This window comes from Gallinula chloropus (assembly GCF_964237585.1).
Source record: "Gallinula chloropus genome assembly, chromosome: 1".
Taxonomy (NCBI): Eukaryota; Metazoa; Chordata; class Aves; order Gruiformes; family Rallidae; genus Gallinula; species Gallinula chloropus.
Genome location: NC_140085.1, coordinates 123,758,851 through 123,785,121, shown reverse-complemented (window position 1 = coordinate 123,785,121; position 26,271 = coordinate 123,758,851). Strand labels below are relative to the sequence as shown.

The 26,271-nt window shown below is 43.2% G+C and overlaps 1 protein-coding gene across 1 annotated transcript; it reads right to left on the bottom strand.

Moving 5' to 3' along the window:
• Positions 1-852: 852 nt before the first annotated feature.
• TMEM47 (transmembrane protein 47) lies at positions 853-24,091 on the bottom strand (the record flags this gene model as incomplete). The annotated part of the gene is made up of 3 exons (XM_084279185.1): positions 853-1,031; positions 9,346-9,486; positions 23,866-24,091. 3 exons carry the CDS (start codon positions 24,089-24,091, stop codon positions 853-855), a joined length of 546 nt encoding a protein of 181 aa, XP_084135311.1.
• Positions 24,092-26,271: the final 2,180 nt, after the last annotated feature.

The following is a 26,271-nucleotide window of genomic DNA, read 5'->3' as shown; positions in this document are numbered from 1 at the left end:
TTTCACAACCATGACCGGCGTTAAATGGGTACTTAGCACAACTGCAATTCATTCATGCACTTTGGATGCCTCAGGGACAGACGAGGTCTTTTTCTACTCCCCCTTATCTCCACCCTCCCAGCAAAACACTCAGAGCTGAGACAACTTCCAACGCCAGAGTCAGAAGCACATGTCTCTGGGCTTGGACCTCCTTCAACAATCTGCTACAGCTGGCGCAGTGATGTCGATTACCAATTCATGAAATCCTGTGTGGTTGGCGGCCTGGGTTTTGGGTTGTTTTTTTTTTTTTAATTATTCTCCCAGAAGACTGTTGAATGCAGATATTAGACAAGTCATTAACCAGTTACATTCACTGCCCTCAACACAGTCGCTTGAAACTAATTCCTTAAGAGCTTTTTTGAGCAAGTAACAAGGGGCCAACACAGCCTATTGTACAAGATGCCACTGCCCGCTTATCAGACATCTGAATCCTCTATGATACAGGGAAAGTTCTAAATGGAGCCTCTACCAGCTGCTCCCCTGAAGGCAATAGCAGATGCTGGCGTTGCATTCTCATTCCAACTCGTTTTCTCACAATGATCGCTGTCATGTAGATCCTTTTGCTTGTTGTCAGGAAAAAATTAAGCTTATGTATCAGCAGCTTGCAGCATCTGCCTATGTAAGATCAGCAATCCTAGTGTTTGCAGTTCTTTTAAATGGTTGTAAAAGCTGGTTATAGTGTTCACACCCAAAAGGCAAAGGCTATTTTATCAACAGAGCAGACTGTTTGGTGCTCCACAAGTGTTCTAAAAAAACTGTGAGTTAGAAAAGATGGGGTAATCCTTTTGTTATTTTCCTTTCCATTAAATGATTCTAATAATAGTCTTCATAGTTCTTAGGGTTCAGGCAATAAAGAATGGCACCCCCAAATGAAAATATAGTCGCACCCCAAGCCAGGCCATAGCCCCAGTTGAACTCATGGTATATTTTCAAGCTGACCGTTTCGATGAACTTGATTGGGTAAAGGACTAAGCTGCACACCTGAAGAACAACTGAAAGAGAAAAGAAAAAAAAAAAAAGGAGACACGAATGTCAGAAGAGGCCTTAATTAATTTCTACAAACCCAGGAAAACATCACATAGCTGAATTTCAACATTTAAAATCCTCTTGATGCATTTTTATCTTGCAAAGGAAAAGCACCGCAGAACTGTCACACTCATTTCATCCTCAGAGAACAGAGCAGTTCTTCCCCACGCCCTTATTGATGAACAAATGTTATTGCCACAGTACTAACAATGATCCTTCATATGTCCATGAAATAAACAGTGAAAGCAATCTTTCCCCAACTCTTTTCTGTCCTCTCTTTGTATTTTAGTTTGCAGTTGTTATTCCTTCCATAATAACAAAACTAAGATCACTTGTTCTATAGCTATTATAAATAAGTCAAAGCAGGACAGGAGAATAAATGATATTAAGAAATATAGCTCAGAATCAAATCATTTACTTAGCCTAGAAATAACTTGTAGTAGGTGATACATATTTATGTTCAGTAGAGACTCTCTGAATTACATATTTCATATGTATTACTATGTACTGTAATCAGAATTAATGATACTGTTAGACAGAATACCAAAGAATCTATATAAAGTCTGATCAGTCATTAAACTTCCAACTGGCAAAACATTGCCTTGTGTTAAGAATTTAAGGGGAGGGTCAGAAATGCATCATGGTGAAAAAAGGCTTATAAAACTGATCGAATCCAAGGCAGGAAAAATCCACAACTTTAAAACCATTACTTTCTCCAAGATGGCCTGAGAGCAAGGTCTCCTGCAGCCTGATCCTCACATCTGCAGTGGAATTCAGCAAATGTGTTAATTATTGTGTTAGGTTAAAGAAAAAAACCCAAACAACAAACACATACAGTAACCTCTAAATGAAAATGCGCAGTTGAAGAACCTCAATTTTCACAAGAATTTGGTGTCCATTTTCCTTTAAATTCAGGCATACTCTTAATAGTATAATTGGGATAACCGTTTCCAGGGGAAGTAGGTGAAAATTATACTTGGTGTGAAGACAAGAACAAGTTGTATGAAGCAGTGATTCTCCAGGCCCCTAGCTCTGCCACTGACAAAAAGACCATAGACATCACCGGGATGTACAAAAACATCCTTTTTGCCCTTCAAATACCTGATAGGACCTTATCGCAACGCTCACTTCCAGCACTGAACGCTACCAATTTTTAAAGGTGACCTCCCCTGCAAGCTGCCCCAGCCCCCTGATGTGGTGGGCACGTCCACACCATTAAGAACATGCTTGAGTACCTGCAGGCCTGAGACACGCTCTGATGACAGTTCAGTGGTACGAAACGTAATGCCATATTAGCTACTTTCTTTAACATTGGCTGGGCCGGTTCTTTACAGTTTATTAGGTAGTGTAAGAAGAGCGAACACTACTCAGAGGATTGTTATAAAGCTAGCACCAATATAAACCAATATAGCCCTGCTGAGAAGGACTTGGGGATTGTGGTGGATGAGAAGCTTGACATGAGCCAGCAGTGTGCTCTTGCAGCTCGCAAGGCCAATGGTATTCTGGGCTCCATCAGAAGAGGGGTGGCAGCAGGGACAGGGAGGTGATTGTCCCTCTCTACTCTGCCCTCGTGAGGCCCCATCTGGAGTACTGTGTCAGATCTGGGGCTCCCAATACAAGAAGGATGTGGAACTGTTGGAGAGGGTTCAGAGAAGGGCCACAAGGATGATTAGAGGGCTGGAGCACCTCCCCTACCAAGAGAGGCTGAGGGAGCTGGGCTTGTTCAGCCTGGAGAAGAGAAGGCTGCGGGGGGACCTCATTGCAGCCTTCCAGTACCTGAAGGGAGCATAGAAACAGGAGGGGATTCAACTTTTTAAAAGAGCAGATAATGGCAGGACAAGAGGGAATGGACTAAAGCTAAAGGAAGGAAGGTTTAGATTAGATATTAGGGGGAAGTTTTTTTACAGAAAGAGTGGTGAGGTGCTGGAACAGGCTGCCCAGAGAAGTAGTGGATGCCCCGTCCCTGGAGGTGTTCAAGGCCAGGTTGGATGGGGCCCTGGGCAGCCTTGTGTAGATCCAGGCCTGGCAGTTGGTGTCCCTGCCTGTGGCAGGGACGTTGGAGCTCTATGATCCTTGGGGTCCCTTCCAACCCAGACCATTCTATGATTCTAAACTGCCAGTGGGTAACAGAAAGGAAGACTACTTTGGACTACAGGAGCCCTTCTGAAATTACAGGAAAATAAAGCAACATTAATTATACTGCTTGAGCACTTGGCACACTCAAAATCTGTCATTTGCCCTTTCAGTCCCACATGCCCTTAGAGTGTCAGGCTGGCACCTCTCCTGGAGACCAATGCTGTTCTCCTGTCCTCTGGATGGGGACCAGTATGGGGAGATGATTTCCAATGTTCATTACACATCCTTGGTGATAACACTTTGCAAAACACCCATCAGAAACTTCTCCCCCCCCCGCCTTGTCCACTTAGCCTAAAGACTAGCCTTTGTACTCTGACTTGAGGCTGACAATCTGAACAGTGTTTGGATAGTGGATTTTCTGATGTGGATACCAAAATCCACAGGATTTTTTTAATCCTAAAGTTATTGAAGTGTTACCTTGTGTTATTCCACTTTAATATAATTTTTGCCTACCAGCTCACACAATACTACGCAACACTGGAGAAGCTTCAACAGGGTACACTAGGGGAAGTGCCTACACTTATGAAAAGATTATGCACTCCAATTCTGCGTAATGAGAGCATCATTATACCAAAAAATACCTGAATATATGCTCTGCTTCCAGACACATCTTTAAGGCCATTCAAAGTCAAAAAGGATTTTCTGAGATGAATAGATATAAGCAAGTTCTTCAGTGGCATCCTGAACTGGGGCTGCAGCATCTCTGCTGAATCAACACAGGAAACTGCTCTGGTGTGTGTGTGTATGTGAAGTCTCAGCCAAGGAAGCTTTCCACTTCCCCTCAATGTAACATATGAAGTATGCTGAATTTTAACCTACAGATTGGACTTGTCAAAACAAAAAAGTGATTCTGTTGGAAGATGAACACATGGTGGAAGGAGTGAAAGGAGCAACATCCATAACAGGTATCTTAAGATACTTTTATAGTAAGAAACTGCTTTTGCTACTATTAGTTCAGCTATGCTATCAGAAAAAAATTGAAAGGAAGTGCGGGCAGCAACTGGCCAGTGGAAAGACCCATGCTCCACAATATGGCCACTGATTCGCACTTCTCCCTGCCTTCTGTCATCGTTGCTCCCTGTAAAGTGGGAAGGGATAGAAGCATGCCAGTGAAGTTATGACAAATGACCAGTATGACCCAAAAAGATGTTAAAACCAATGCTTGCAACTACTGATCTGCTTCTAATGAACTTAAAGGAACTCCATAATATTCTGACCTGCTTTTTGGTAAGTGTGTGTATGTACTACCTTTTTTCCAGAAGGCCTACTCTTCTCCTGTAGGAAAAAAGAGGCTGTAAATGAAATATATATATATATATAAAATCTTTTCCAAAATGCTACTCAAAAAAAAAGACTACTCATCTGAAACTACAATAGCAGCTTCAAGTTTAGACCCATCTTTATGACTAAAATGCCATCATGACGGTGGCAAGACAACTACACAGGAATGGGAATACTAATTTTATTCTGTTTACGTGAAATACTTGCAATTATACATATTCACTATATTAAACATGCAAAAATCCCAACAGGTGTTTTAAAGCTAGAAAGAGAACACTCTTTTTTTCCATGTTCAAATGCCTGACTATAACAGCTGTCCAAAAAACCTTATTGTGGGGCTTTCTAATTGCTCTATCTTTATGAAAAGGGTGATGCTGGCTAGTAAGGTCAGTATTTGTGCTCTCTACACCATTCCTCTTGCTCATTCACACAGAGTGGAGCACTTCATTAATAACCAACAGGTGCTGCAGTCTCAAATGTTAACACACATGAAACTGCTATCCAGGAACTTCTTTGCATTTAATACAACCCATGCAATTAACTGGGAAGCAGCACGAGGAGAAAGGGGGTACATGCTGATTTTTAAAATATTGCTATCTCAAGAACAGGCCACCCTGCTACACAGGCAGACCAAGAATTTCAGCAGGAGGCCCAGCTGGCCAAACATTCTCAATGAATGTGCAAGAAAGGGGCACACAAGAGCAGGAAACAAGGACAGACAATGAGAGAGGAGTATAATAGCATTGCTTTTATACTTGGATACAAAATCAGGATGTTTGAAGCCCAGCTGGGATCCAACATTAAGGTAGAAAATGATAAAAGCTGTAATAAATGATTTCCACAGGTGCATCGGTTACAAAATCACATTTAGAAGACATATTTATACAATGATAGACAGGAAAGCCAGTCCAGACAGACGATGCACCATGGCAGTTTCTCTAAAACTTTGGTGACATGGTTTGGGAGGGTACTGGCACTACAGGAACAAGTTAGGGATGACTTAAGAGTTGCATCTGAATCTATGGGGACAGATGAGATTGACCCAAGGGTGATGAAAGAGTTGGCCAATGTGATTGTGACCCCTCTTTATCATCTATGAAAAAAAAATTAAAAATAATAATTGATAAAAATCACAGTGACCAGAAGATATTCAGATGACTGGAAAAAGGCTAATATTTTGTCTTTTTAAAAATGCACAGAATTATAGACTGGTCAGTCTCAATTCAATCCCTGGAAGCACTGTGGAGTGTATCCCTCTTGGAGTCCACTTCCAAGCACATGCAGAATAAAGTGACAATCAGTAATGAACATGGATTCATCAATGAAGGACAAGGGTCCAGAGAGCTGCCAAAATAATCATAATGTTGGAGCAAATTATTCTTGAGAGGAAGATGAGGGGGGTAGGTTTACTTAGACTTGTGAAGAGAAGGCTAAGGAGCAATTTCAAACTAGCCTACAGTTACATGAAAACGTAGCTGCGACAATGATAGAAAAAAAAAAACAAACCCAAACTCAGAAGATATCATAAGGGAGGTAATATGGCACCAGGGCAACATGTTTGGAGAAGCTGTGGAATCTTCATCCTCGGAGTTCTTCCAGACCAGTCCAAACAAAAATACAGCAGATTGACCTAGTGTTAGCGACTGTCCTGCTTCAACAAGAAGGTTGGACTACAGGACGTATGGAGTATCTTCCATGTCAGTAGTTCTGTGATGCTGTGACTCTCTTTGCTGCCCTGCAGCAACTTGCACTAAATCCTACTGAAGTAATTTGTACTTTTTCAGACCATTCCGTCAATTTCTCAAAACAAATTCTGAGCTTCCACGTACCTGCACTTTTTTTTCTAATTTCACTGTAAAATTTGGCAAGCACGCTTCTATTTTATCTTCCACATCATTATGAAAATAGGTAATAGCACAGAATGCAGGACACGATCCAGCCAGACTATGGTTTGACTGTCAGAACAGAAAGATACATCCCAAATAATATCTACCATCATTACTTTTACCCTCTCACCTATGGCTAAGCCACTGTTTCCCCAGCTTACAGCCTTTGAAATACATTAATAGCTTACTAACCTCAACAGGTTATTTTTCTAAACACTGTTAAAACATAACCCTAAAAAGCAAGCATCTTTTCAGTTGCTTTTTTTGTTTGCTTTTATGGACTTCCAACAGTTATATTTTCTCTTCCTATCCCTAAATTAGAACTCAGATAGCACTCATTTATCTGGTAACTGTATCATGAGATTCCTACAGAAAGTTTGTGAGCTTGTGCTTTGAGGATGGAGCTTTCAGAGCCAGTTTGGTTCACAATCACTAAGACACTGCAACGATTACGCAAGCTAGTGACACCTCCCCCACCCCCCAACCAAAAGTGCTGGGAAGAGTTATATGAGCCAAGATGGCTCCACACAACGGCATCCTGCAACTGCTTCTCTGTATGCTCTTCATTCTTCCACTACCTGAGGTATTTCTGTTCCTCCCCCCATTACACAGAGCCGACAGTATGTATTTTAAGCACATTCACATTGTTGATCACTTGCTGGCTTAGTCTTAGTATCTAGGTTGAGGGGGCCAGGGGTTTGTCTCCTTGTTTTCTCATCTCTTCCTGTCCTAGTCAGTCAGTCTTCATCACCTACAGAGTCACCAACTGAAACTGAGGGGATGGAAAAAAAATTTTAAAAAAAAAAAATCAAAACTTTAAGAAAAAAACCTCCTGAAACCATCTGTTTGGACTCTAAAAGTGCCCGTAAACCACTGTTCTAGTTGGTCCTTTCTCCTACACGGTGACGTTTTCTACCTGACACACCGACCATGAAATGCCTCTGGGCAATTCATCCTGTGTCCTTCTTCCAGAGGCAGCTGGCTGATTCCTAACAAAAGTCATACAGAATACTTGATCTTGTCAGCAGATTCACAGGTTGGGGTGGGATTTATCCTCAAAGATTTTCTGTGAAATCCACAGGTGAAGGTTTGAATCCATGGACAGTCGCATAAGGCACGAACTCCACTGCGCTGCAATCTTAACTCCCCCCTCTCCAGTAGGCAACTCTTTCTGTAATTCTTTGAAGATATGCCATATCCACATTCAACTCTACAAACAGCTAACATCAAAGATATCTGTAGGAGAAGACACTAATGATGTCACAGCATCAAATCCCAAAAGAATTCTCCTCAGATTTGCCAGGTAGCAAAGGAGAATGGGGTAGGCTGTCTCCACCACACCATCTCTCCTCTTCTTATATGCTTCAGGTCACAGCTATTTAAAACAGCTGCACATACACGCACCCAGAGGCTCAGGAGCGAAAGGATAAATACATTTTCCTTTTTCATGCAAGTAAGCATTGAACCCTCCTTCCCTCCCAACTTTTGTAGTAAACACTAGAACTACTTTCATGCAGAGGAGAACAGATTCAACTTTAAGCCAAACAGTAGGATTTGGGGATTTTTTTTTATCAGGAAAATGTTTTTTTTTTTAGTGCAAACTTAACTATGTAGTAAATGATGAACACGCCAAGATAGACAGTACACAGCTGAACTACTACTAAGTTAATTTTTCTTAACATTGTGTAGCAATTCAAGAAACAAATAAGAAAATTCAATAACCCCATTTCCTTCAAAGTTAACTGCCCAGAATGCTTTATAGTATCAGAATTAACATTATATTTTAAAATAATGGCACCAGTGCCTTTCTTCATTCAACCAAGCAAGCAATGCAACACACAGAGTAAAAATAGGTCATTTCTGCTTAAGAAATCCGATCCTAAATGGTATTAATTTCTCCTAAAATCAAATGAAATATAACCTTCCAATCTCTCTTGAGCAAATAAAACTGCACCTCAAAGTAGTGCAGTTCGGTCAAGGTATCCTTAGCAGCAGGGGGCAGCAGGATCCTTACTGGGAGCTTTGCTGCTGTCCCGAACACCCTGCAAATTCTGTATTCTTATCTTTTCATATCCTCCTTGTACGTGGTTTTTCTTTTTTTACTTTTTTTTTTTTTAAATACATCCCAAAGACTGGGCTCTGTCATCCTCTTAATTACGGGCTATCAGAAAGGGCTTAAGCTGCTGGCTCCAATGCAGCTTATGAGTGACAGGATGAAGGCAAACAATGGTTGGCAAATCTCACAAGAAACAGAAACATCCACGCTGACTAAGCCCCGAAACACCAGAACGTACAACAGGAGATGATCCGATATTGTGATCATACCTCACTGGACCACTTTTATGGACAATTCAGATTCACAGGTCTCCCTTAAGGTTTTGTGACAGTCTATATAAACTTTTCCATTTTCATGTTTTTAAAGGTAAACAGGGACTACACTGTGACAGCTTGTTAAATTAATAACTAAGTGAGCAAGCCAACACAATGAAATTAATTCCCCACAGCACGAGGGTATATATAAACACCTTGCAATATAATCCTATTTATTTTCACACGTAGGGCTTCAAGGGTTCACATTTGAGCATTAATTTTCTCCTGTTTTAAAACTAAAAGGAAGAACATTAAAATAACCAAAATGGCTTTGCACGAAGAATAAAAATGGGGACACCAAGCTGCACAAATTCACAGACTAAAAATGTTAATTTGAGATTTACCCTCTGTAGTTTCCCCTGCTGCATGTGCTTCACAAAACAACGCATATAATGCAAATAAATAACTGCTTATGAACCAATAACAGCGCTATCGCCACAAGTTACTAATGCCACACAGAACCGGTTATCTTGAAAAGCCTCAGAGGAGTTAAAGCAGAAGTAAGCCAAACGCCTCCGAATTAGTATGCAGAACAAGGCACGTCTTCCTTCACAAACGTGAAGCTGTTCTCATGAAATTTTCATAATGGTGCCAGTGATCTGCTTACCTGCAGCAAAGAGCATGACTGCGACTGGTCTGTAGAACCGCCTCCGAGATCCCACGCAGATGGAGATCAACCCAACCAGGAAAGCTATGAGAATGATGGCAGCACCACCCAACAGCAAGGCAAGAGTAGCTATCTGCCAGTCTGGGAGGGAGGAGAAGAGGGAAAACACAAAAATAAAGATTCAGTGTCAGTAAAACAAGCCCACAGGCCTCACAGAAACAGCAGACGATGAGGAGGGCAGAGGCCGCCTCAAGGCCCTGGTAAACAAACAACTGTGCTTTGGATTCCTTTTCTCCTCATTAGCGAAGCACCTTTATACAACAGATGCAACTCTGGAGCGAAGTCTGCCAACCTCCCACTCTTTTTCAAGGCTTAGTTGGCCTCGTTGGGACTTGGGCTCCAGTAAGGGCATATAATTCGATTCCCTGGTTTTGTCCAATTCAGATTGAAAAAGTGAGGCTGGATCAGGATTAGCTAGCACGTGTTAGCTGACCCCAACTTTCTCCCAGAACAGAGTGAAAGTCAAACCTCTGTTTGAGCTGATTAGGGTGACATGGGAAGGTAAATGCATGGAGGCTCATCATATACACCTGCCACATGGGACAAACCAAGACCATATTAACATGGAAACAAAAATTAAGGAAGAAGATGCTCAAAGGCAGGAAAAAGGGAAAAAAGTGAAAATGAAGCCTTTATAAAGACAGTAACAGACATTAGATGCAGACTAACCCAAATCTGAAGTCCGTTTTAAATGTCAGTTATCCTAAAGCATCATTTTTTCTTTCCTTCCCCCAAAACCAAGTTCTGGGTTTGACCCAGTGTATCAGCTAGCTGTTTTCATACATAATGGATGCAGCTACAAACAATATCCTTACAGTCTTTAATCACATAAAACGATGGCCATCATGGATCTATGCAACATCAAAGATCTAAATTAAGAGCTCTTGTTGGATTTTAGAAGGCACGGGCTGTGTTCTGTCTCTCTCTGCAAAACAGTATATAAGACCTTGTCTCTCTCCAATAACAGGCTTCAAGACAAAGAACTGGATCACTATTTACTGTTTATCACTACTATTTAGTAGTTCTAGGAAGATGACCTAAATTCAGCTTGTGGGAAAAGGACTGTTTGATACAATGCATATCTCATTACTTTGAAAATACTAGGACTCATATCACAGAATCACTAGGTTGAAAAAGACCTCTGAGATCATTGAGTCTAACTGCACGATGTTCAGAATATACAAATGCATTACATAGTTCAGAGAAAATAAGATGATTTCCAAAATAAATGCAGAGATCTTAAAGCCACTAAAATAAGACCCACCAAACTCCACATACTGTTTTTGAAAAGAGGAAAATTCAGTGGTTTTAAATAATAATTAAAAAAAAGTACATCCAATTTGAAAAAGGATCTAATCTGCTGAAGATGCCGACAGTGCAGCTGTGGGGTTTGGGAACGGAAGGCTGCCAGCCATTATCACCAAAAAGCTTTCATATTTTATATGAAAAAGGTTGAAAAGAGATTAAAAGAACAAACTGACTAGAAGAGCTGTAAAAGCATTGCTAAAAAAAGAAGTTATTTTAAAAGCATGTTTGTGTAAGTACACACATTTATTTTCATTCTTTCTTGAAATACAGGCACACTGTTTACCAATACTTTAATTACTAAGTACTCAGCCTTCCAAGCTCTTTCACTCCTTGTTTTCTCACTGGACCAAAACCCAAGGCTGGGAACAATCTCTCATTCTCCTACCTTCAGCATGCAATTGCTAATGTCAGTTTGTCGCGTGTCCCACTGCTTTACTACAATGGAGATGGAAATACGATTTTAGTTATGGATGGGAATGTTACCAAGAGTGGTTTTTAATGTCGACATGATCCTTCAGAAACACGAAGTGGTTAGTGTACCAATGATTTAGAGAGTATTCTTCCAATATCAGAGTGCATTACAGTTATAAAATACAGAAATAAATAAACAGAACGAACCACTTTGGAACAACATGAAAGGAATCCTTGCACTTCAAAATTACACAGATAGAAAGACTAGACACATAAATCCATATCGCCCCAAAGTTAAAAGCCATACAAAATTGATGAAATAAATCAAAGTGCCAGATGGGAAAACTCAGAAACTAAGATTTTTGAAAGCCGCTACAAATAATGAAATATTAAATTTTATCTTCGCATTGATCAGATGCCAAAGTCTAATGCAAACAAAAGGTGTGCAACATTGGAGTAGCAACTAAGAGGGGAAAAAAGTTGGGTATCCTGTTGCTTTCCAAAACTACACTGGCACCACCACCAAACAAGTGAAAATAAGGCAGAGAGGATATAAGCATGGAGTTAGAATATAGTTTAGCTTCTAGGATAGATGTATCTGAATTTTGGAAAGGTTAAAAAATAAACAAACTACCTTACTATAGTACCGACGTGGGAGGTAAAAGGACAAATCAGTATTGGAAGACACCTACACTCAGAACTAAGAAAGAACTGACTTAGTTAATCAGAATTAATTTCTCGAGTAACAGAACCTACTCAGTGATGTTGACAGGGAGACAAAAATCTTAACGTTCCACACTACTAGCCGAGGATTCGGTATTGAACATTATGCTCCAGGTCACAATGTCTGGAACTGCTTCTTTATTTTACCTCCAGCCTCCATTTACAGGAGCATACAATGCCACCAGCCTGCACCTTGAGCTGCAGCTGAAAGTGATTCTGGTTAAAAGAACATCATGAAGGTCAGACATTAGTAGACTAAGAATACTGTACTGAATCTTCCTGTACTGCCTATCATGGAAACTACACGTAGAAATCTCCTTGCAATCTTAGAAAAACTTTAACTTTCAATTTTGAAAGCCATTTGATCTGGTGATAAAACTTACATAGGATTAAAATTGATGCCTTCTGCATGAGCCTTCTACTTAACGGTGATTACTTTTAAAGAAAAAAAAACCATGCCACTGGACTTTATACAAGAGAAAAGAAGCACCCAAAGAAAACTGAATCATCACCTCTCAAAGAAGAACACCCTATCTAACTTAAGATAGCTATGACAATATAACCACACGCAGAAAACAGTTCTCTACAATAAAAATCTGTAGTTTTCCTTGCACTCCTCAGGAGTGACTTATAACACACAGCATCAAAATGGGAACAGCAGATTGCTCTGTTACACAGTGTTACTGGTACACAAAACATAAACATCGTAAGTCTACTTTAGAGTACCCAAAATACGCTTGCACCATTTCTAGGTATGCACTATCCTCACAAATAAGTCACTATACTCAGTTCAGGACACTCAGCACTTCAGTGAGACTGCTGGATCTCACAGAGATAGAAACACGCAGAGACATGAGCAACGCGGGACCTTCCAGTCCACTGTTATTAGCTTCCTGGATTCAAAACACAATTTGGTTACACTTTCAGAATGCACATCAGTATTTTTCACTGTACATCATTACAGTTTATTTAATGCCACACGTCCATTAAGAAAAATATTAGGAACTGGTCACAAATCTTACTAAACTTTTAGATTTGGAATAGCCCTACCATCTCACAGTCACATCCCCATCAAGTTGCTTTGTCGGTTTATAACTCTACAGTCAACAGAAAGCCAAACTCCAAATTTTTTCAGTATTCAGAACTATACTGATGATGCCACCTCTCTCATCTGAACTAGAATGAACACATTTTGACTCAGGACAGACTTCTTAAGAAGAGCCTTACTTAGTGTGCACTATTTTAGGTCTGAAAATCCAAACGTGTTTCTGTACTGGAAAAGATCACATCACAATGTCTACAGACATCGGAAAGATACACTGCAGTTCTAATGGCAATGACAGTGTTTGCATTATTTTTATTAGAACAAACTACATATTAGTTTAGGGATGTGGATGTCAGTATTTGGAAACACAAATAAATATAAACCTAGGCACTTAACACATTTTCAAAATATATATGGTATAAAATTTATAAAAATTATCATCTTCTGTAAAAAAAAACCCCAAAGATCCCCCAAGACTATGATGATAATGTTTCTTTCAAGTTAATTCCTCATACATAAATCAGTGCCTTTTTTTAAGGGTAGCTCAGCTTCATTGCTCTTTGGAAATTCTGCCTGTTTCTTAAAGATACAGAACCACAGTGTTAATTGCACATTGAAATGTGTGACTCTCACCCTTCTTCCCCCCAAATGAAATGACCTAAGGCCTTAAGCTGTATATGCATTTTTAATTAAGAGCAGCTCTATCTGCTCTATTCTTTGGCAAAAAAGTAATTTGGTACTAGGGTAACATCAGGAAAAGCCATAAAAGAAGCAGAAAACATCTAAAAGTTCTGAAATGTTTCTTTTAATAAATAGGTAATTTGTTAACACAAGGATGCAATGCAAATGGCTAGCATGACCAGCAGGTCAAGGGAGGTGATTTTCCCCCTCTACTCCGCTCTCATGAGACCCCACCTGGAGTACCATGTCCAGTTCTGGAGTCCCCAACATAAGAAGGACATGGAACTGGAGGAGAGCATAAAGATGATTAGAGGGCTGGAGCATCTCTCCTAGAAAAACAGACTGAGAGAGTCGGGGCTATTCAGCCTGGAGATGAGAAGGTGCCAAGGAGACATAACAGCAGCCTTCTAGTACCTGAGGGGGCCTACAGAAAAGCTGGGGAGGGGCTTTTTAGAAGGGTGTGTAGTGATAGGATGAGAGGGAAAGGTTTTAAATTGGAAGGGGATAGATATGTATCGGATACTGGAAAGAAATTCTTCAGTATGAGGGTGATGACTCACTAGAACAAGTGGCCCAGGGAAGTGGTGGCTGCCCCCTCCCTGGAGGTGTTCAAGGCCAGGTTGGATGGGGTTTTGGGCACCCTGGTCTAGTGAGAGGTGCCCCTGCTCATGGCAGAGGGGTTGGAACTTGACAATCTCTAAGGTCCCTTTCAGCTGTAACCATTCTATGATTGTTGTACTTTTCATGTTTTCAGCAAGTTTCCCTGAATATTAAGTATTTTACCTACACAGTATTCTCCAGTAAAAGAAGTAGGGGACATAAAAACATATTGCGGAATATGTGAAATATCTGTGTATGTGGCTCTTTGAGATAATGCAAGTGAACGGAATTAATCTCTTCAGAAACAATCAAGTATTCCTTTCTTCCATACAACGGTTCTCTACAGAGTCTTATTGTAGGGGCTGAAGTAAGAAAACACACTCAGCTGTTATGTGATGAAGGCAATGACTGACCTTCTAGCACTCAAGGAAACCTTGGCAAGAAACAAAGCAGTACACTCTTCCATGAGCTTTTCTGATTTCCTGCAGAGCTTCCACTTATCACGTACATATCCTTAGCAAATGAATATTTGTAGAAATATCAATAACACACTTGAATTCAAGAATAATGAATTTGAAAGAATGTGTCAAGTAAAGCACAAAGTTGAAGCACCCATGCACAGAAAATTAAATAACACCCCTGGATGTCATAACGATCAGCTACAGTAAATAAAGATAGCTAGAGATAATCCTAATTGTTTCATATTCAAAACTATTTCTAAGTGTATAAACACTCATCAATTTAGCCATCAAATAGCCAGTAGAAATGATTATATAAGAACACAAAGGTAGAATGGCAAAGTCCAGTTTCTAAAAGGGCATTTCTCGCACAATCTCTAAGATTTCTTCTTTCTTCAGCACAACCAGGTGCACAGACTTCTGTGTAAAGCCAAGCTCCATTGAATTCAGCAGAAATACTGAGGTATTTCAGTCACCATTAAGTTCTCAGATAAAATTATTCCGCAGAGAAGTCAGTCCTTTGGAACCTCACCTGAGCCAAAATTATGTTATTTTAAGGAGCTGCTCAGATTAATTCTGCTCTGGATGAAGGGCAAAGGAACTAAAGCTGGGAAGCCCAGCATCCGTAAATTACTTGGTCCGTACTCCTCCACTCTTGTACATTCAGCACCATGAGGATAGTCTTTTGCGACTACTGCAGCACACACTTGTGCACGCTGCAGGGAGCAGCTCTTTCTGGCAGAATCCATACCAAACCCCCATCAAGTTTCTCTAGCCACAACTTTCCACAGCAAAGCCTTGTAAAAAAATAAAAATAAAATAACAATAAAATCAGATTTTATGCTCACTGTCAGTTTGTATAGTATGCTTATCACTGCTAGTGGCTGCACACACTCTCTCTGGCTTTTACATTTCCTTATTATTCTAGAATAATCTTATTCTCAATCCATAAAGTATGAAAACAACTTGTGCACGTGGATCCTCAAGTCACTTAGACACTTAAAAAGTGTTACCAGAGCTGAGGGAACCAGCCAGCTGGGACTGACTGTATAACGTCCTTAAGGCAGAACGCAAACCAGCTACAAGTCTTTCTTCTGAAAGCCATGAATTTAAACAGATGAAATAACTATGTGAGGTCACAGATATGTTAAAGGGAAGCTGTCTGTGGAAGAGACAAAATTATTTTCTGCTTCTTCAATGAGATATTTATATTCTAAACTATTCCCTAAGAAATCCCTCTTCATCTACACAGAGTTGAATGTAGGACAGAGCCTTCAATAACCCAAGTGTGGCATAACACAGGTAAGTTTAACGGTAAGGCACTCTCACAGCTCAAATTCACCAGGATTTTGTCATCACCCAAGCAGAAATTTCAGCATTTTGTCCTGGGTGTCAAAATCTGCAAGTGCCTCCTCAGCATAATTCAGGGGCTCCACATAAGGCATCAGTCACTTCCCATTTACTGTACAAGGTGCTTGTAGGATGACTTAGCATTCCTGATGCTGACTGGACAGTCATTTACAGCCAAAGAAGAAAATAACAAGCACAAAGACATGTCCAAAAAACAACTGACTTGAGCAAACCCAGGTACGCTTGTGCCTTGTCGAGATGGTAGCTGACTGACCCAAAAGGAGCAGAGGCAGCTTCCTCCTTAGCTGCAACATACCAGGGGGTAGAGGACTTCTCAGAAACCGCAACTTCTTTGCTTCCCAGCTCTGGCTCCAGCCTTGACCCTCTGCTCCCACTTTCCAGAATTTCTTAACCAGTAGGGTAGGCTGAAAACACTCTCTTCTTCCCTCTGCCAGACCCAAGCTGGAAAAAGACAAATGTGAGATCTACGGAGTCCAGGAACAAATAGGCAGGAGGGAATCCAAATCCCAGTCGTGCTTTGAAGCGCCTCTTACCTAACTGGTCCCCTCCAACTTTCCGGTGCTGTTCACACACCTTCCCACTGACATACAAAAATACCCAAGTGTTATCGAAAGGCAGCCCAGACTCAGGGCGCTCTTGGCATTGAAGGAAAAGTCCTCAGCAGTCACCCACAAAGTTGTATCCCTCTTGCTCAGGCTCCTCCTGCAGCTTTCCTTTTCTCCACAGCAAGACACCCATGATCAGAAGGGGTAAGGCTGGATCCATTCCTGGCAAGAAAACAGATCTCTGGCAGGACACTCCAGGTAGTAGGTGCTCTACCACCTACCCTCCTCAGCCTGGGAAGGAGGGACATGCTGGCTAGGTCAGGGGACTCATCATGCAGTCATGGCACAGACTCTGCTCCCCTTTCAATGGCAAGCAGAGTTCCCCACCTCCCACCCAAACATGACACTGAGCACATGGGGGACAAATCGGTTCCCAGAGAAGCGAGTAGCACACAAAGAAATAGCCTCAGTTTCTCAGGATTATCTCTATGGCAATCTCACATAAGACACAGAGTGCAGTAACCTGCCCCAGGCCTCTGTTTCCCCTGGCCATGCCCAGCCCCAAGACTGCCGGACTCAAACTTCCTGTGTGTTTCGACACCACCGCCAAGTTCTCTCTCCCAGCTCTACAGGAGACCAGACTGAGCAGCAAAAGCAATAAAAATATGGTAAGCAGCTCTGCTGCTGTGCAAAGGAGACAGATTTTGCAAGACAACAAGACGGCCTAATGCCTGGGGGGGTTACAGATGTATGAGCAACCTGAAACATAGCAGGTGCTTGCTCATCTGCCCACGACACGCATCTCTCCTGAAGTCTAAAGCTTACATTCCTGATTTAGACAAAAATATATACAGCTTTGGGGTTTTTTGTACAGCTGCTCTCTGAGCCACGGCCTAACCGTATTTCTAAAATCATGGAGTAGAATCCTTTAAATGAGGCGCATCTTCAAATAAAGAGTTAAGTGCTGCCATTATACGGATCTTTATTATTTAAAGGCAACACTCATTGCACATCCCTTTTGCCAACAGAGTACTTCAAGACAAGCACCGCAATACAGAAAGTCATGTAATCTATAATTCAGTCACAGAATAGTACAGCATGTACTCAGGCATTTCTTCCATTGGATACATGGCATTCTTCTGAGATTAGCTCACTACTATGCCATGTTAATTATTGGATAGTCATTCATTCAAGAAAAAAAAAAAACAACACTACAAACGCACACACCCACAACTCTAAGAACCTCACAAAAACCTGGAAATCTCAGAACTATGTCATTAGGAGAGAACCGTGGGAGACGTGTTATACAAGCTTTTCAAGAAAAGCTCACCTTTCCCGACCTCTTCTATATATACCACTACATTTTAGCAATCTAAAGAAGGAAGAAGCATGCTTCACATCGGAACAGGAATGTAATTATTCCCCACAGTTACCAATGTTCCAGAAGCAAACTGGCAATCTCTTGCAATTTTCAAAACTCATTCTATTGTTCCTTGAGAAAAACAATTAGCATTTAAAATAGTTCCAGGAGTACTTCCCATCAAAATGACGGCCTCTGGGTTACAGAAATGGAACAAGTAAAAACACACAAAGCAATGCCATTGCATAGACTTTATCCCACTTCCCACTCCCTACATCAAATCTTATGTGGTCGTCTTTGGCCACAAATCAGTAATGGAGGCAAGGTTACTCTCTACATGATTCTATATATAAAATCTCATCAAATATTTAAACCATTTATATTATCGCTAGCACAAGGAACATCTTTTAACTTACTGGTGCAAGACTTCTTTATTAAATGAACACGACTTAAAGCAACGGGGTACATTACTGATTTTAAGATTGCAATGAACAGCAGTAACAATAACATGTCAAGGCTAAAAAAATATAAAGACTTCTAAGGAATGTTATTGATGATGAGGTGTGTGGTGCTCTTGCTCTGATCTGATAAACTCACACAAACTTCACATGTTACACACAAATGTGCTGCAACCACGTCTCTTATCTGCCTGGAGAAGGATGGCTGAGGTGGTAGCCTCCATCATACAAGGCGGCCCAGACAGCAGAACAGGAGTCTTAGATCTACAGCTTCCATAGAGCTCAGCCACGAGAAATCCGAGGCAAGAACACCTCACCTATTTGTAAAAGAGGGAGCATATCTTAGAATATTCTATCTGGGGCTACTGCGAGGGGTAGCAAACAAACTCAAGGCAATGAAAGTGCCAGGTACACATCAGGCACAGGCAGAGTATCAGTCATCACAGAGTAACAAAATCATTTAAGCAGGGAAGGACCTCTGGAGGGTATCTCTTCCAGCTCCCTGTGGAAGGCAGGGCCCATCTCCAAGTCAGACTCAACTTCAAAGTTAGATCAATTTGCTCAGGATCTTAGTGAGCTTGAAGTAGCACACTTTTGATTTTACATCCACCCTCAGATAAACTATTGGGGATGATTATTAAAGAAAGGAATAAGCAGAACAGAAACCTACAGTTTTCAAAACCAGAAGGGATGTTTTATTAATTGCTCCTTACATTGCATGACTGGACTTTCTTCAGACTTGGTAAAATTACATTTGCTCTTCTTATGTTATTTTATAGCAAACTATCAGCCTTGCCGGGCTTTTTACAAATACGTGTCAACATCAACTCCGAGCAATGATCCAGATCTTCTAATGAAGAAGCTGCTTCTGAACTAGCAATTTCCCCTTGGAACAACCCCTTAGATTCAAAACAAGCAGATACCATCCAAGACTATCGAGCCATGTTAATTCAGATATCCACATCTAATGTATAATTAAGGTTAAACTCCTTCGAGTGGTACCAAATGAGCAGCCTCTGGTGCTTTTTTTATTTTATTTTAAGAACAAATTAGAACAGGATTGTAGGCACAAAAGTAGACTCAAGTTGTCTTATGGCATTAAGCTATACATTGAGCTTACCTTTATGGTTTGATCAGCACTAATTTTAAACATGTACAGAGATCCTGTTGCACTTATTTCCTTTAGATTGTTTTTTGTCTTCCAAACATTCATGGACAGTTCTTAAGAGTGCAATGATCTTACAGAAAACCGAAAATTTCATAAACACACAGGTTGAGAAGTGACAAAATCATATACACACACCACCACCCCCAATAAACCAGAATGAATGCAGTTAACCAGTGTGAAAGAATTCAACCATATTTTTATATGCACTGCTTTCACAATAAACTGAAACACTGTGAAGGAGCCATTGTTTTCTGTGAATAGCATATATGTGCATTGTAGCCAAAATACACAATGGTTACCTATAGATCAGATTCTATTGAATCACATCTTCATCATATTTGTGTCTCTTTAAAGTACTATAATGGCTGCCATCTACTGCATAAATTCTAGTTCACTGTTATTAATTCTGCAGGAAGTTGACAACTACCCATACAGGTACAGACATGCCAAACAGTTGTACATAAGATGCATTTAATTTTAGGCAGATGGTGCGATAGAAATAAATATTCATACATAACTCTTAACTCCCAATAAATTTGCAAATGAACTATCACAAATTAGACATAATGCACTTCAAATGAGGTCTAAAAAAATTCTGTTCAAAGGCACCAAAAGAACACTCCAAACCTTGGGGGTTTTTTCATTGAGGTTTGCTTTTTGCTTGTGGTTTGGTTTTAGTTGGGTTTGTTTTGTTGGTTGGTTTTGGGTTTTTTGGGTTTTTTTTTTGGTTTAGCACATAGCACATGAGTTTAAAATACAGCTGACAAAGACAACTTGTGCATTAGCCAAGTTAAGCTTTGATCATAGAAAATAATTTTATGCCCAGACAGCTGGTGAAACCATAAAGCAACATTGCTGGATCTCAAGATTTGATCACTAAGCTCCCCATACTGGCAACTTCGTTATTTTTTTTCAGCTCCTGAAGCTGGTATTAGTGGGAATTTATGAATTTCATCAAGGGAAGAGGGAGATGAGGGATATGCAAGAACACTTTTCTAGCTTCTGCAATTACATGGAAAAAAATGAACAGGTGATTTACATAGACCCTAAAGACTCAGAAAGAAGAAAATCTAATTAAGATGAGATATTTTATAGCCTTCAGATTTCTAAAAAAAAAAACAAACCCCAAAACCCAAAGCCTCATTTGACTCACTTTTTTACATACTTTAACTAGCGATATCATGAAGTACATATACAACTTTAAAAGCAGTACCAGAGCAAAGGATTGCTCGCAGGCTGTACAAAAAAAGCCCCTCAGAACACTGAATGGAAGACACATGCAAGAACACACACTCAGTCACAGCTCTTGCAAGGCTGAAGGGAAGCAGAGAAGGATTATTTCCTGCTATAACAGCCAATGTAATCACACTCTGTACATTTTCTTCAGCTCTCCACTAGTACGTTGCCCTTTTGATAGCAGTCAGGGGTCCTACATCTAATTACAACAAAGGTTTTTAATTAAACCTCAAATATGCTTTAACAGCTTCTAGCATGAGCTTGCCCTTGATGGTACCACTTGAGGTGCTCTCCTTCAAGGGATGATGAAGTAAATCTCTTAAAACCATGAGTGAAGATGCCTTTTTCCTGTGTGCACTACTGCTTTTCACAGCCAGCCAGCTACAAAGCTGCTTGCACCGGTATCAGGCTAAAAGAGCTTTCCCTGCGGGAGCTCTCCGCTATCTCCAACATATACCGCTTGCTGGATTCTTGATGTAGGAGGAAAGTGCACTTAAAATATTAAGGTAAGCACACAAAATGGTCTCAAATACAAGCCCAACCCGACTTGGTGAACTTACAGGGAGCCTTCCCATTGACTTGAGTGGGAATTGTAACACACTGGCAGACGACAAAGGGAGAACAGTACAGTTTCTCCTATTTCAGGTCTCCTCAGAGTGCAGCACTGTGTGCCAAACGTGAGGAAAATGAAGGGCTTATTCCAGTCACCTCAAATAAAACAATCATTCACTTCTTCCCCAGTAGCCTGTGAAACCTGGCTCCGCTAGACTGGAAAGTATCTAAGGAAAATGAGTAAAGCTCATTCAGGGAACTTGAATCGAACTGGACAGACAGGAATTTTGTTGTGCAGGGTAAGAGAAAACACCAGGAGAGGCGCAAATTTTCAACACACGACATCCAACAAAGCTGCATCTCATTCCTATCCATCCTCACCCATTCATCTTCCACCTTCCCATACACAGACAGGTGACTAATAAAGAAAAGAGGGATGAATGTCCTTTTATGCTGTTCCATAAGCTATCCTGTTTTTCTTAATGTCCCAATTTTGTGTGTATGTGTGTGCATATATACCCACATACATGTATGTGTGGCAGAGGGATGAATTGAAGGGGGAGCTTAATAAAGTGTGTGCGGGACTAGGACGGGGGGGGCTGCGTGGAATTTGAGGCAGGTTCTCATTCAAGTCATCTGAAAAGTCTGCAATCAAGGGGATACTATTTCAGGAGACAGGGAGAAGGGGCAAAGGATTCACGTTGCTAAGGAGACACGTAGAAGCTGACATTCCTACATAAATTTCCATTTATACTGGGGAAGGCAAAGAAAGCTCTCCAAAGTTTGTGTAGATACCCCGGTAACTGATTGAAACCGACATTTCTTTACGATTCATTTTGGTGTTACCCGATTTTAAAACAAAACCCCCTAGTGTTACATGATTTTAAAACAAAACCCCGACCAACGTTTAAACCCTCAAGTGTTACTCCACACAATGACAGGAAAAAACCAAGCACAGCAGCAAAGGAACCCGTGCAATTTCTACTCAACCAGAGACCGGTTACTTCCCAGACCTAAATAAGGATTTCAGAGGAGCAAGGAAATAAGGAAAGCATCTCGAATATACAGCAAGCTCCTTGTGCCTTTCCCACAACAAAGATCTCGTGTCTGTATGACTTACTCAAGCGGAGAACAGCGATACAAATGGATGATTTAACAACACAAGTGTGTAAGGAGGGCAGGGATGGGGATGAAAAGGGGAGGGGGGAAGAAGGGAGGAGGAAGAGGCTGGCTTAATTTGTCAGGGTTTCTATTGGGACTACAGAAGTTGCTATCAGGCATAAAGTAAATAAAACAATCCACGAAAACCCAAACAATGAAATTACTAAAAAATATTCAACAGGCAGCTTGTTTAAATCACTCACGAGACATTTTAAGTACTCCAAGCAACAATGGCACGACAGCAATAGTGGAATGACGTTAAAAAAATAAATAAAAGAGCAGAGACCTAGAAAGCTGAAGAACGAATAAGCATCAAGAAATCAAAACAGGGAGGGTGGCGAGAAAGCAGAGGAATATGAACGGATCAGCACTTGCTAGAGAAAGACAGACAGGGGCACGCAGGGGGCCGGGGAGAGCCAGAGCCCGGGCGTCCTCACTCGGGACAGAGTAACAGCCGGGTTTGGCTACAAAGCCCCAACTCCCCAAGATCAGTGACTTCGGGGGGGTGGGGGCGGAGGGGAGCAGTGATAAGATACTGGATCCCCAACGGCTTCTCACCGCATGAGAGCAACGGCCGCACGGAAAAAAATTAAAAATAATATGTAAAAAAAAAAAAAAGAGAGGGAAAAAAATATCAAAACTAATCCAAACTCGGGATGTTTGGTGAAACGTTTCGCCAAAACACAAAGGCAGACACGGCATCAGTTCCCGTTTCGCTGCCGGCAGCCAACCTCCCGTCTCTCCCTTGCCCCAGACCATCTCGCAGGCAGAGGACCGAGCCGAGCGCGGACCCCCGGTGCTGCCCCCGCCACCGCACGCTATTTACTGCGACCGCCGCCGCCTTCGCCCCGACCCACAAGCCAGGGAGAAGCGGGGTCGGGGCCGCGGAGCCCGGGAAGGGCAAACGCCAGGACCCGGGAGGCAGGGAGGATGGATGAGAATGGACGAAACGGCTCAGGAACGGGAGAGGTGCCGAAGGCGGGAGGACAAAAGGTGCCGGGGACTTTTCCCGGCGGCGGCTGGAGCGGGGGCGGCTGTGAGTCCGGAGGGAGAGTGGGGAATGGCACGGCAGGGCCCCCGGCACTGCTCCGGTCCGGGGGAGGGGTGGCTGGGACACGATCCTGGGGGGGATAAGGGTGAAGGAGAAGTGGCTCGAGGGATGCCGGCAGGGCAGCCAGGGCACGGGGTGCGGCCGGGGACAGGGGGAGGCGGCCGAGGAGGCGGGGAACGCAAAAAGGGCCGAAGGAAGGACTGGAGCAGGGACCAAGCAGAGAGCGGCTGCCGGGTCGGGATGTCGGCAGGGTGTGGGGAGCGGAGCCGGGTAAGGGGCGGGGAGGGGGGGGGGGGGATGTCGGGGCGAGCCCCGGGGCAGCAGTATCTCACCGCTGTGCAGCGTCGACTCGCAGAGCCAGCTGTCCAAGTTGCCGGGCTTGCGGCAGGACTCCCAGAGGGACAGGTAGTACTGGTGGTCCGCCGTCACCCAGGCGGGGCTCAGCACGGCTCCCAGGTCCAGGCACAGCGCCAGGAAGATGCACACCAGCCCCACCAGCTTCAGCGGGGTCAGCACCGAGACGCGCACCTCCTCCATGCCGCTGCCGGACGAAGCCATGGGGCCCGAGGGTGCAGAGGAGAAGGAGGAGGACGCGCTGCCACCGGCCCCGAGGGGAACAGGAGCGAGAGCCCAGCTCCGCGCAGAAGGGGCGGGAGGAGGGAGCAGCAGCGAGACCAGCGCTGACTAACGGCAAGGAAAGGCGCTCCCTCCCTTGCCGCGTTCCCGCCCCGGTGTATCAGGTGCAGCAGCTCCCCCTAGTCCCGCCGGCGCCGCCCGGCCCGGCCCGACTCGCTCCTCCCCCCGGCCCGCCCCTGCCGGGGGAGGCGGCAGCGGTGGCCGGGCTCAGCCTGGCCTGCGCTCCGCCGGGAAAGGGGCGGGAGCCACCGCGCCGTGTGCGTGGGAGCGGGGCGGGGGCGCGGCCCCGACCGGCTCCCTTTCCGCTCCGCCCCGCCGGGACGAAGTTTGGGGAACTTTCCTCTCGCCGCGGGCGGCGCTGGGACCCACTCGCTCCGCCCCTCGGCCCGGCCCGTCCAGCCGCCGCCCCGCCCCCGAGCCGCCGCCTCCGCCCCCGGCCCCGCTGCTGTTCTCGGCCGCGCCGGGCGGGTGTGCGCGTGAGGTCTTGCCCAGCGGGCGCGTGATGCTGCGCAGCGTAACCCTGCGTGCGAGGCCAGGCGTCGCGCCTGGAAGCCCAGGGTGTCCCGGCCGGGCCGTGCTGGGCCGTGTGGCGGGGGGCGGCGGGAGCTGCGCAGCTCCGGCCCCACCCGCCCCGGCTTCCAGCCGCGCCGCTGCGGCGGGGAACCGGGAGAAGGGAGAGGCTGCCTCGGGCTCCCGGGTTAGCGGTGTCTGACCTTGATTCCCGTTCCGAATCGCAGGTCCTTAAGGGGAAGGTTTGAAGCGTCGTTCAGCGTTTCACTGTGCGTGTGCGGGTGCGCCGGCGGTTCCCGCTGCCCGCTCCCCTCGGCGGCGCCTCTGATCTCGCCTTCAGCCTCGAGGAAGGATAAACACTTCCCCCCGTTTTCCTTCCACCTCTGTTTGTTTTGCGTAGTTGGTGGTGAGAATGCCAAGGGCAAATGTTTCGGATCCTTGTGAAATTCACTCAGGCGGCTCTTCCTCGTGAGATAGGAACACCGACGTGGAGATGAGAGCAGCGCCCGTTGAGGAGGATGAAGAAAGAAGGGGAAGATCCAACCCGTGGGTCTGAAAGCGAGCGCTGCTACTTGCTTTTAAGGCACAACGATAAAATAGGAAGAGAGAAATCAAACCAGCAAAGACATCCTCTGGTGAAGAGGCAGCAAAAATCTGTCCCATAAGTGCTGATTATTATATCCCTATTATTATTATTATTTAACCCCTTCAGTTTTCCCTCTAAGGCCTCCATCTTTCTTCTGCTAACTATGGGAATATTCTCATTCCTTTCAAAAGGTGCAGGATTGCATCCTGGAGCAGTTTACACAATTTTCTTCCAAGTTTCACTTTGCTCATCATTGTCCTTAACAGCGGAAACAGAACATTATTTACGTCGCAGGGTCCTCAGAGCACAAACGACTTTGCTCTTACAGCTGCTCACAGAAGTTAGTGTATGAGATCTGGTCCCTGTTTCCCAGTAGCATTGCATTAGAGAACACTTAGATGTATTGCAAGAGTTTCTCCTTAAGTATTTAGCTGCCACCCGTCTTAAAAACACAAGCACCAAAGCTCAGCACCCCTGGTAGCATGGTAGGTGTATCACAGAGCGCATACAAACTGTGTGATGTTAGCAGGAGTTCAGTGTATTTCTGTGGGCTCCAAGCCAGAGGTACCTGTGCCTCAGCTAACACCAGTCTGTCATTAATCCTGAAGAAGAAATGCATTTCCTCAGCTTCTTACTGCTAGAACTTGGAAATAAACCAGATGTTTGGGTGTGGGGTTTAGTTTGTTGGGGTTTTTTGGGTGTGTGTGTGTTTGTTTGTTTTCTCCTTCAGTGTCTGGTATAACTTCAGTAGGTACATACCAGGCATTAATATGTCAGCTGACTTGAGTCATGTTTGAATTGCCTTACAATTGTAAAATGTCAATTAGTGGAAGAACATAGCAAATGTAATTATAAAAATGTGAAAGGATTCAAAATTTGGTAAAGCACATAGGTGTGCCAAGCTAAACACACTGTCTCAAAACCGTATGAAATGCAGAATCATGGTTCTCTTCTAGTATTTCATAAAAAGGAGGAGAAAATGTCAGCAGTTTGCAAGTATATATGA